The 12940-nt window shown below is 42.7% G+C and overlaps 1 protein-coding gene across 1 annotated transcript in view; it reads left to right on the top strand.

Moving 5' to 3' along the window:
- Positions 1-12940, top strand: part of PAPPA2 (pappalysin 2) — a 289437-nt gene that overhangs the window by 135422 nt on the left and 141075 nt on the right. The window contains exons 7-9 of the mRNA XM_020879747.2: positions 737-1226; positions 5022-5150; positions 8320-8411. Coding sequence (XP_020735406.2) covers positions 737-1226; positions 5022-5150; positions 8320-8411 — 711 coding nt within the window. The remainder of the gene's footprint in view (positions 1-736; positions 1227-5021; positions 5151-8319; positions 8412-12940) is intronic.

Genomic DNA, 12940 nt, shown 5'->3' with positions numbered 1-12940 from the left:
TGGGTCTTCACTGCTGCATGTGGGATTTCTCTAGTCGCAGCGAGCAGGGTATACTCTTTGATGTGGTGCTCAGGTTTCTCATTGCATTGGCTTCTCCTTTTTGCAGAGCTTGATTCTAGAGCATGGGCTGAGTAGTTGCGGCTCATGGGTTTAGTCGTGCCACAGTATATGGAATCTTCCCCAGCCAGGGATTGAACCTGTGTCCCTGCATTGGCAGGCAGACTCTTAAGCCCTAGACCACCAGGGAAGTCCTGCTCAAGGATTCTTTGGGGCTTACCTTATCTCCATCAGCCTCATGTTTCCACTTAGGATTGGGGTCACTCCATTCTCAGTGCCATGCTGGGTTTCTCTTGTTAAAGGGCACCAGATAGAGGTGATTTGGAGCATAATGCTTTAGAATTGTTAGAGCTTTATCTTCAGTAAGGGCTTCCTAGGTGGCTCAAGGGGTAAAGAATCCACCTGCCCAAGAAAGGAGATGCTGGAGACACAGGTTTGATCCCTGGATCAGGAAGATTCCCTGGAGGAGGAAATGGCAACCCACTCCAGTATTATTGCTGGGAAAATCCCTGAAGCTGCTAAGCTGACAAGTTCCTATAAGAATATGCTCAAAGAATATGCTCAAAGTTCTCTTCTTCTTCTGACTCTTCTTCTCTCCTGACTATTGATAGGGATGACTCACTTTCAGATTTTTATTGGTGGTTTCTGATGCATCTTTCTTTCTGCTCATCTCCCTCAGGCCCTCCAGACGTGGATCAACCTTGTGAGCCGAGTTTGCAGGCCTGGAGTCCCGAGCTCCACCTATACCACATGAACATGACGGTCCCCTGCCCTGCGGAAGGCTGTAGCCTGGAGCTGCTCTTTCAGCACCCGGTTCAAGCTGACACTCTCACCCTATGGGTCACCTACCTCTCCATGGACTCCTCCCCAGCGCTCTTTGACACGGAGATCTTGCTGGAACACCAGAAGTCTGTGCACCTGGGCCCTTTGGACACTTTCTGTGATGTACCGCTCACTATCAAGCTGCATGTTGATGGGAAGGTCGTGGGGGTGAAAGTCTACACCTTTGATGAGCGGATGGAGATTGATGCAGCTCTCCTGACTTCTCAACCCCACAGTCCGTTGTGTTCTGGCTGCAGGCCTGTGAGGTACCAGGTTCTCCGCGAGCCCCCATTTGCCAGTGGCTTGCCTGTGGTGGTGATGCATCCTCAGCGGAAGTTCACAGACATGTGAGTTGGGCAGCAGGGCTTTCTAAACCATGGGGCCTCCTGTGGCTTTGGGAGTGGATTTTACTTCCTTTTTCTTTGTTGTGTTTTTGTTTTATTTTACATTCCAACATGCCCTTATTTGGAGAAACATTCAGACCCTCAGAGGGGATTTTATTCTAAAGTGGGGTCTCTGAGATGAACAAAAATATTTCCCAGAAAGGGAAAGTAGATGACCTGATTGATGATGTCATCATTATGATTCTAGACAAAAGAGGTCTGTGAATGATATGTTGGTCTCCCCTGGTGGCTCAGATAGTAAAGAATCCACCTGCAATACAGGAGACCTGGGTTCAATCCCTGGGTCAGGAAGATCCTCTGGAGAAGGACATGGCAACCCACTTTAGTATTCTTGCCTAGAGAATCCCTAGGACAGAGGAGCCTTGCAGGCTACAGTGCACAGATTGCAAAGAGTCAGATGCAACATGCATGCATGTTTCAGTTGGGCTGAAAGTAATTGCCAGAAATAAGTTGATCAGAGTCAGATACTCCTATCTGGTGACACCATCTAATCTTTGATCTTTGCTGCAACTTTTAAATAATCTGCCACAGCTCCTATATCATTTAAAGGTTATAGTCACCTCTTCCAGAGCTAAGTAGAAAAGCCAAGGGTTCCTGAAACACTATACTTTTATGACTTTCATTTTTCATTCTTCCCTTATTTCCTCCCTCCCTCCTCTCTCTCCTTCTCTTTCTCTTTCTTCTGTTCTTCCTACATTTAGTGAGTTCTTAAGTGTTCCTGGCACTGTGAGCTCAGTGCAGGGGACACAGACTAAGATAAGATCATTGGCTTAGAGTTCAAGAGTAGGAGGCTGGTATCTCCAAAGGCAAATTTTCCTCACCTCATAATTTTTTCAGAGGCTGCCCTGAGGGCAGAACTCTGGGTAAAACAAAAGTTTTATCAGAGGTGCTCTATTGGTTAGTTTTTGCCACATTAGAAATCATCACAAAACATAGTGGTTTAAAACAACAAACACATTTCTCATGGTTCTGTGTGTTGGCTGGGTGCACTCATCTGGACCAGCCTGACTAAGGCTACATGGCCCCGGATGACCTCATGCACACTTGAGGCTCAGGGAATATGCTGGCCTGGCTGGGAGGAGGAAGTTCTCTTTCCACATCTCTCCTTCACTGGGAGGCTTTGCCTGGGTTTGTCCTCATGGTGCTTTGCTGTGGTCAGCCGCTTCAGTCGTATCTGACTCTTTGCAACCCTATGGACTATAGACTGCCAGGTTCCTCTGTCCATGGGATTCTCCAGGCAAGATTACTGGAGTGGGTTGCCCTTTCCTTCTCCAGGAGATCTTCCCCGTCCAGGGATGGAACCTGCATCTCTTATGTCTCCTGCATTGGTGGGCAGCTTCTTTACCATTCATGTCACCCGGGAAGTCCTCATGGTGGTAGAAGGCTTTCCAGAAGCAGGAAGGGCAAGTCCCCAAATTCTCATACTTTTCAGGCCTCTGCTTACATCACTCATGATACCATTTCACTAGCCAAAACAGGTCACAAAGAATTTGAGATTCTGGAGGTGACAAAATTGATTCTATCTCTTAATGAGAGAAACAGTAAAGTCACATCACAGAAGCACACACATCTGGGATGGGAAGAATTTGTGGCCACTTTTCACTCTGCCATAGCTACAAATGAGCCAAGAAAAGTGTTCACCTTGAATTTTACTGCATTTTTCCTCCCATACTTGCTCTCCGAATTAGAACTAGAAGATAGTAAAATGGTCAAAAAGCTCATGCAAATGGGAGGCTAGATCATGGGACAGGTCTGAAAAGAAAAAAATGTTATTTTGGGGGACTTTAGTAAGCCAATTAAAATGATATTTGTTACCTTTTAAAATAATTTATTATTATTATTTTTGTTACATTTAGTAAGTTAAGTTTTGTGTTGCCTCATCATGATTTTCAAAATATGAGCTATTTAATGATATTTGTTATCTAACTTGACATACTCACATTCTCACACATACGCTGACACAAAAAAAATTTAAGGATAATAATATTCTATTTTATAGATGAGAGAACTAAGACTAACTTTAATTTTGTTGAACAGAGCTAGCAAGTGGCAAACTCAGGATTAAAATCCAATTTTCTGACTGAATCTCATTTTGGTTCTTTAGTAACACGTTACTTTTACAAACTCAGCTCATTGAAGATTGGGGCTACCTGCTGCTGAGTTTTCTCCCCAAGAAGCGTAAACACGTCCTGATGCTTCTTTCCAACCCTTTCCCAGCTAGAGATCAGTGTAAGACTTTTATGCATGGCTGGATGAGAAGTCAGACAGAAACCTCCCTGTGAAAGGGAAGCCATCAGAATTGATTAAGATATAAAACTTGTTTTGCTTTTGAAATACCTGGCACTCTTATGAAAAGAGTGCTTCCCTGCAGAAAACTAATTTGGAAATTTCAAAGTCTTTAATATTTAGGTGTCTTTGCTATTAAAATAACTAAAAACCAGTACAGAGATGTTTAAAGGTGTTTTTGAAACCCCACGACATTTCCTGTTTGCTGCTTGCAGCATCAAGCAAAAGAGTAGAAGCTTTGTGGTTGAGTTGAAGAGTGTGTTAAAGAAGAGAGGGCTCTGGTAGGATATCTGTGGGTACCACTTGTGGGAGAACCAATAGCCCTTTGAGATCCTATTCTCCTAAGTCACTCCCATTCTAGCGTGGCTCTAGTGGTACTTTTCCAATTAGGGCAAGCGTTGGATAAAAGTTAAGTTGAAGGCAGAATTCATCTTTGGAATCAGCAGCTCCCCTCCAACCCCCACACCACTGGCCCTTAGCTCCTTCCCCCTTGCAAATGTTCAGTCTCTCACATTCTTCACTTGATCAGTGCTCTTGGGCTCTAGATAGTCTGATAAACTCCTTCCATCTCTGGTGCCAATTGATAAAACTCATTCCTGGTTTATATGTATGTTGGAGCCTGGGGAGTCATTTAATGCCTTTCCAGTGGTGGAATTTTTTGCATCCCTAAAATAAGGATGGAAGATTTCCTCATCTCCTTCTAGGAGAAAGGTGCTTTTCCTCATAAGAATTCAATCTCCTCAAGACAAGAATTCTCTTGAGAGACAAGAAAACTGTGATTCATGGACCCAAGAAGGGCCTTGCTGAGCCCAAACTCTGAAGCATTCATCTTCAGCTTTACAATCATTTCAATGCTACAGAGGGGCCTTCCAAGTGGTGCTAGTGGTAAAGAACCCACCTGCCAACTAAGGAGACATGAGACGCAGGTCCGATCCCTGGGTCAGGAAGATCCCCTGGAGGAGGGCACAGCAGCCCACTCCAGTGTTCTTGCCTGGAGAATCCCATGGACAGAGGAGCCTGGTGGGCGATGGTCCATAGAGTCGCAAAGAGGTGGACATGACTGAAGCAACTTAGCATGTATGCACACATGCAGTGATATAGAAGACTAGGTTTTCAAAGTTGGTGGTTTTGTGTGTGTGTGTTTGTGTAACATGGTAAAGATATGCTCGAAATACCATCCTCCTAGATTGTGTAGGACTGTTAGCTGGTTCAGCATTCACTCAGCAATCACATACATTCGCTACGTAGAAGGTTCTGGGAATACAGAGATGAATACAGTTTTAAATACTCTGTAAGACTATATGCCCTGCTCTTGGTTTTAAACAACATGGCATATGTTTAACATTTATATTCCCTGTAATATTTATTTAAAATTCCTGCACACCATCTGAAAAAGACCCAGGGCCTGCTCCACTTCCTGGATGTATGGTTACGGCCCGTTGATTTCCACAGGGAGGTCATGCCTGGGCAGATGTACCGGTACCAAGTTCAAGCTGCAGCTGGAGCAGAACTGGGAGAAGCTTCACCTCCTCTGAGCCACATCCATGGAGCTCCTTACTGTGGAGATGGGAAGGTTGCAAGGTAAGGACATACCGTGTGCCTTGGACTGGGTGACAGAGGATGTCCCGCCTTGCTCGGACCATGAGGGTTTGCCTTGAGACTGATTTGGGAGGGGAAAGGGGCAAGGCACTGTGTGATTCTGGTATTGAACAAGATCTGGGACCTGGTTGTGATCTTGAGGGGTCATTCACATCTCTACATAGTTAAGGATGGACCCACTTTAATTTAGTACCAAGATATTGGGGCTGATTCTGTAGGGGTCTTCTTCAGGTTTCAGAGAACAAGTGCTGGACAGTGATTCAGGGAAGGAATTCATGGTGGAGAAGGTTATTTCCAAATGATGCTAAAAGAGGATGTGAGGGTATCTTTTGGATCAGTTGCCTGTCTTATGACCCAAGGAAAATCACTATAGCTTTATGAGCTTCAGTTGCTCATTTGATCCCTGGAATACCTCATTGCAATGCAATTTACAGCTATTCTATAAAATCACCAAGGTAAAAATGAAATCACTCCCTTGATTTCTTAACATACCACCTTCCTTTTCCTGTTGCCCTTTAGTTAGTTAGTTATTTCAGTCTCTCAGTTGTGTCTGACTCTTTGCGACCCCATGGACTGTAGCATGCCAAGCTTCCCTGTCCATCACCAACTTCCTGAGCATGCTCAGACTCATTTCCATAAAGTCAGTGATGCCATCCAACCATCTCATCCTCTGTTGTCCCCTTCTCCCCCACCTTCAATCTCTCCCAGCATCAGGGTCTTTTCCAATGAGTCAGTTCTTCACATCAGGTGGTCAAAGTATTGGAGCTTCAGTGTCAGTCCTTCCATAGAGTATTCAGGACTGATTTTCTCTAAGATTGACTGGTTTGATCTCCTTGCAGCCCAAGAGATTCCCAGGAGTCTTCTCCAACACCGCAGTTCAAAAGCATCAATTCTTCAGTGCTCAGCTTTCTTTATGGCCTTTCTCTATACCCTTTAGTGATATCAACCTAGTTCATTCTGATTTGCCAGGCAGTTGCCAAAATTTGTCACTGAATACTCCCATGTTCCAGTGACCATCCTATATTAACGTCCAAATGCTCAGCTCACCTAATATGTTGTTTATATAAAGCTGCTAGGAGTAAAAGACTGGAAGCCCAGATACTATAATTTGTCTTAGAGTCTGTATCCTAGTAAGATGGCTTGTTTTTAGCTTTCCAGATCAAGTAAAAATATCTTGTATCTTGAAGGCCTAATTGAAAGCAATCTATAACCTTTCTTGGGGTTTTATCCCATTGTTTAGCAATTACTAAATATTGTTTGTCTTCTCAGTCTTCTAATTCTTAAGCTAGTGTAAGTCTACTCCTTTCATAGTAGTATAAACACCAAATGTTCCCAGACTTCAGAAATACATCCAAGAGACTAAGATCCCTTTAATACCCAAACCTTGCTAGTTTGCTGCCACCTTCTGCCTCAGTCTCAGCTTATCCTTTCTCCCCCTCCATCTCAATTAAATATCTCCCTGTGAATCATTAGGTGATATTTAAGGGGCTCAGAAGAGCTCCAGTACCACTGTCCTTTATGTCTCAGCAAAGAAAAGAATTCAGCGAGAGGCAAAGTGATAGATAAGAAGTGATTTATTAGATTAGGACGCTTGTGAGATTTACAAGCTGGTGAGGGTCAGTGGCAGCGGGCAGTGGTGGTAAAGGTTCTCAACCAGAGAACTTACTGGGCTACAGTTTTATAATCAAAGGAAAAGTGGGGAGGGGGAGAAGAACTTCTTTGTCTTTCTTGAGTAGACGTCACGCTTCCATCATCAACTCCTCCTCCTGGTTGAGCAGGGGAGTTTTCTTGTCCCTACTTGTTCAAACTAGGTCTGCAAAGTATTATTTTTCTTGTGTGCAGAGGGCATGTCCTGGGGATAATTAACTTACTGAGCTCACTGGGCAGGATGTGGGTCTCATGACAACACTTATTTGATCATTTGGGGGCAATGTCTCGTGCTTCTGTTGCATGATTTTGTTGCTAAGCAAGCCAGCTTGGTTTTGTGGTTAAGTAAACCTGCTCTACTGAGTAATCATTAACTTACAGGGGTCACCCATATTTTTATGCATACAATCCCCTAGTGGGATTAACTATTTAAACATCCAACTTTGTCCCTACTCTGAGCTTCCCTGCTGGCTTAGACAGTAAAGCGCCTGCCTGCAATGTGGGAAGCCTAGGTTTGATCCCTGGATCAAGAAGATCTCCTGGAGAAGGAAAGGGCAACCCACCCCAGTAGTCTTGCCTGGAAAATTCCATGGATGGAGGAGCCTGGAGGGCTACAGTCCATGGGGTCGCAAAGAGTTGGACACAACTGAGTGACTTCACTTTCACTTTTGTCCCTATCACCTAGGGATGGCTCATGTGTGCACAGAACAAATCTGGTTGTTGTTGATGTTTTCTATGGCTACCTCATTTTAACTTGCTACCCACTGATTAAGGCGTCTGCGGGACTAGGTGACCATTACTACCCAAACAGAGCCCTCCTTGAACAAAACAGTTGATCTTATGTTGTAGCATCTCCTACAGCAGCCTTCCAGTGAAGGTTCTGATGTCCCAGGATGCCACATCTGCCTGGGGTTCTGGGGCTGAACAAGATAAGGGCTGTCTTCCTAGTCTGACATTGTACATTCTAGCCTGGGCTTTGAAACAGCTTCATCTGTAGTGACACCTGCTTGGCTGCTGGGCTTCACAAAGCTCCTTATCAAATGTTCCTTTAAACTGTGCCTATATCACCTCTCTATAGAGTGTCATACTTTGTGCTTGCAACATTGGAAGGCCCTGCCTGCCAATGCAGGAGACATGGTTCATGGGTTCATGGGAGATCATGGGATCCCTGATCTGGGAAGATCCCATATGCTTCAGAGCAACTAAGGCCATGTGCCACAACTATTGAGCCTGTGCTCTGGATCCTGGGAGCTGCAACTATTGAAGCCCTCGCACCCTAGACCCTGTGCTATACAGTGAAAGAAGCCACTGCAATGAGAAACCTACACACCACAACCAGAGAGGCCCCTGCTCCCTGAAACTAGAGAAAAGCCGGCACAGCAACCAAAACTAACTAACTAAATAAATATTTTTAAAATGATGTTAATTAACTAAAAGAGAAAAATCATTTTATGTATACAAGTGTGTATGTTTGTATATCAGAATGTATACTTTTACCTTGTAGGAACCTGGGAGAAGAGTGTGATGATGGAGACCTTTTGAATGGAGACGGCTGCTCAAGGGCATGTGAATTAGAGGAAGGTTTCAACTGTGTAGGTGAGTTTAGGAGCACCTGCTCAGGCTTATGTCCTATGTTTGGAGATGTCTCTGAGCTCTTGATGAGACAAGATGAGCTTGATATCAAGCTTGATATCAAGATGAGCTCTTGATATCTGGCAATGTGTAATTTAGTGGTAATAACAATAACATTTTCTATGTATATTGTGTGCCTGGCACCAACTGTTTCACGTATATTATCCTGTTTAATCCCTACAATAAATATAAGGAGACTAAACAGAGTCACAGAGAGCTTAAATAACTTGCTTTCTCTTACACAACTGGCAGTGATGAAATCAGGATTTGAACCAGGGAAGCAAATCCACATGTTAAACTACTAAATTACCCAGCCTCCTAGATTAATGTTACCAAAGATTGCCCTTGGGTCCTCACGTCTAACATCAGACTGTCAGCCAAGTAGCACAATCACAGATTCAACATAAAAATTATGGTGGGACATGTTTTAAGCCAAAGAGAGTACAAGATATCTCTTGGTGTCTGTGTTTAGTAGATAAGATTATGAAGAGTGATACACAGCATTTCTTAATCCTGAAAAGTCACTGATAATAAGTTATTGCTAGCTGCCATTGACCCTAGACTCTTGCCACACAGGAAGGCCCTCCAGAACACTTCTCCTGACTTTGATTAAAGCCATCAACAGGATTCTTTGCAGATTATTTTTTCATTCCTATGAGCATGCATGCTTAGTTGCTCAGTCAGGTCCAACTCTTTGTGACCCCATGGACTGTTGCCCGCCAGGCTCCTCTGTCCATGGAATTCTCCAGGCACATTGGGGTGAGTAGCCTTTCCCTTCTCCAGGAGATCTTCCCGACCCAGGGATCGAATCTGGGTCTCCTGCATTGCAGGCGGATTCTTTACCATCTGAGCTATCAGGAAAGCCCTCCTAGGTGCATTCCGTTCAGTTCAGTAGCTCAGTCGTGCCTGACTCTTTGTGACACCATGAACCGCAGCAAACCAAATCTTTGTGCACACATTGAAGTAATTCTGTGGCACATATTTACTCATCAAAGTTATTTTTAAAAGCAGTGCATTTAACAATATTTTAATGTTTCTAAATTTCAAGATAAAGTTGGATGTGATTATAATTATGCATAATTTATTCAGGTATTAAATACTATAAGAACACACAAATGCTCCTGCTTTCCTGAGCAGAATAATAAAATTATAAAATCTTAGTGGTCTTACATCTATCCATATAACAAAATGTGTTCAGTGCCCTCTATATACCACAAGTCTCATAGAGACCCTGATCCCTTCATATGTCCAGCCTCTTTCCCTTATAGAAATTGCTATATCAGTTCTCAAACTTTTCTCACATGCATCTAGCAGTAAAGATTGCACCTTGAAAGACCATTCTGTTTAAAAGTGGCTTTATCTATTGTAAAATTCTTCTCCCCCTTTCTGGTTTGGAAACTGATGTTCAGGGCATTTTAGTGACTTGTCCATGGGCATATAATGAGGTGTCTACAAAGCCAGTGTTGGAACTCAGCTTTCCTAATTCTTAATCAAGTGCTTTTTCCTTGCTATGAAACTACAGAGGATACATTTTTTTTTCCTGTTTTATTTGACTACCATTCACATATTTGAAATGCCTCCCCATTATTCTCCTTTCCAGTCCAAACATCCCCTCATGTGATTAGGTTTCCAGGCCCTTTCCTATTTACCCTAACTTGGCATGCTTCCTGTGGTCAATGCCCAGAAAGGAATTCAATACTCCAGATGTGGTCTGGCTGTGTAAAATACACTGAACCGATTACCTCCCCTCTTCTGTACACAAGTATTTGCTAATGCCATCTCTGTTTGCATCATTCCTTTTTTCACATCATGGGCTCATGATACATGTACACACACACATAAACACACACACAGCCTTCGCCACTGCAGTTCATCTCATCTAACTTAAAAGTGGACCTGACTTTGTTTCCATCACATTTAATTCCATTAAATTTGTTCATATTTCTTTACCCTCCAACTCCAGGAAGATCATCGTTAAATTATTTTAGCTTTACATGGCAAAGTTAAAATGGTCTATTCCACAGCTAGATATTTATTTCAGTTAATAATATGCTCATAGTATTTAGTTCTATATAGTTCTAAAGCTCATAGCGTATGCTAAGCATATAGTTCTATTCAATCATTTCTCAAGAGACTAAGTTTGAAGGAACCATTGTGAAATGTGTTATAAAAGTGGTCTGCTATTTTTGCATTGATTTGAAGAAAAAGAAGCAAAATTTTTAAGTTGACGGTAAACAAAAAATAGAGAAGAAGCAAGGAGAGACTGTCATTGGATTATATAGAAAAACAAGACATGTATACATGTGTATATTATAAAAATATGTCATAAAATATGCATTATAAAACAAACACATGCATATGTACATATGTATACATTTAAATATGCACAAACACACATATAAAACTACATACATGCATATATATGTATATATGTATGTGTGTATATAATATACAAACGTAAACTATACATGCATATATATGTACATGTGTGTATATGTGTTCCATATATATATATGTACGTATGTATGTAAGCCTTTGACTGTGTGGATCACAATAAACTGTGGAAAATTCTGAAAGAGATGGGAATACCAGACTACCTGACCTGCCTCTTGAGAGACCTATATACAGGTCAGGAAGCCACAGTTAGAACTGGACATGGACCAACAGACTGGTTCCAAATAGAAAAAGGAGTACATAAAGGCTGTATATTGTCACCCTGCTTATTTAACTTATATGCTGAGTACATCATGAGAAACGCTGGGCTGGAAGAAGCACAGGCTGGAATCAAGATTGCCGGGAGAAATATCAATAACCTCAGATATGCAGATGACACCACCCTTATGGCAGAAAGTGAAGAGGAACTAAAAAGCCTCTTGATGAAAGTGAAAGAGGAGAGTGAAAAAGTTGGCTTAAAGCTCAACATTCAGAAAACTAAGATCATGGCATCTGGTCTCATCACTTCATGGCAAATAGATGGGGAGACAGTGGAAGCAGTGTCAGACTTTACTTTTTTGGGCTCCAAAATCACTGCAGATGGTGATTGCAGCCATGAAATTAAAAGACGCTTACTCCTTGGAAGGAAAGTTATGACCAACCTAGATAGCATATTAAAGAGCAGAGACATTACTTTGCCAACAAAGGTCCATCTAGTCAAGGCTATGGTTTTTCCAGTGGTCATGTATGGATGTGAGAGCTGGACTGTGAAGAAAGCTGAGCGCCGAAGAATTGATGCTTTTGAACTGTGGTGTTGGAGAAGACTCTTGAGAGTCCCTTGGACTGCAAGGAGATCCAACCAGTCCATCCTAAAGGAGATCAGTCCTGGGTGTTCACTGGAAGGACTGATGTTGAAGCTGAAACTCCAATAGTTTGGCCACCTCATGCGAAGAGTTGACTCATTGGAAAAGACCCTGATGGTTGGAGGGATTGGGGGCAGGAGGAGAAGAGGACAGCAGAAGATGAGATGGCTGGATGGCATCACTGACTCGATGGACATGAGTTTGAGTAAACTCTGGGAGTTGGTGTTGGACAGGGATGCCTGGCGTGCTGTGATTCATAGGATCGCAATGAGTCGGACGCGACTGAGCAACTGAACTGAGCTGAACTGATATATATATATGGAATCATCATGGAAAAGTCATTCCAAATACACATATATTGGCTTTGGGGAGTAACTTAGAAAGGCCTTGGATTTAACGGCATACAGGAGTTCAAAACCCAAAATAGGCTCAGAACCAAGTCCTCGGAGCAGGAGCCATACTCCTGGCAAGTAGAGATAGATTTACTAGAGAAGGGTCTCTGACTTGAAGAAATTATTAAGGAAAATAATTAGTAACTACATGTTGATAAACAGCTGAAAAATTACTGAAACAGTCCTGTGGTATTTCTGTAAAGAATTTAAAATTAAAAGAATGGAATAGTAACAGTTAATTTTAGTGATGTTACTGAATGTGTACCTATGCATGCTTGCATGCTAAGTTGCTCTATTTGTGTCTGACTCTTTGTGACCCTACGTACTATAGCCTGCCAGGCTCCTTTGTCCATGGGATTCTCTAGGGAAGAATGCTGGAGTGGGTTGCCATGACCTTCTCCAGGGGATCTTCCCAACCCAGGGATCACATTGGTGCCTTTTATATCTCCTGCATTGGCAGGTGGGCTCTTTACCACTAGTGCCACCTGGAAAGCCCATGTACCTATGGGTTGAGCTATTTTAAATTTTGATCTTAATTTCATGTCCTATTATTTTAGGTAGAAATGAAGAATTAGAATTGTGTTACTAATAGGGGTAGACAGGGCAATAATACTAAATAAATGGCTTTATAACTGCATCTCAGTTTTTTTACATTTGAAGAAAGCTAAGTTATATATCAAACGGCTCAGGGGGTAAAGAATCTGCCTGCAATGCAGGAGACACAGGAGACATGGGTTTGATTCCTGGGCCGTGACCATCCCCTAGAATGGCAACCCACTCCATATGGACCATGGACAGAGGAGCC

The sequence above is a fragment of the Odocoileus virginianus genome, chromosome 11 (assembly GCF_023699985.2).
Source record: "Odocoileus virginianus isolate 20LAN1187 ecotype Illinois chromosome 11, Ovbor_1.2, whole genome shotgun sequence".
Classification (NCBI taxonomy): Eukaryota; Metazoa; Chordata; class Mammalia; order Artiodactyla; family Cervidae; genus Odocoileus; species Odocoileus virginianus.
The sequence above is the reverse complement of the archived record's forward strand: the minus strand, read 5'-3'. Positions and strand labels throughout refer to the sequence as shown.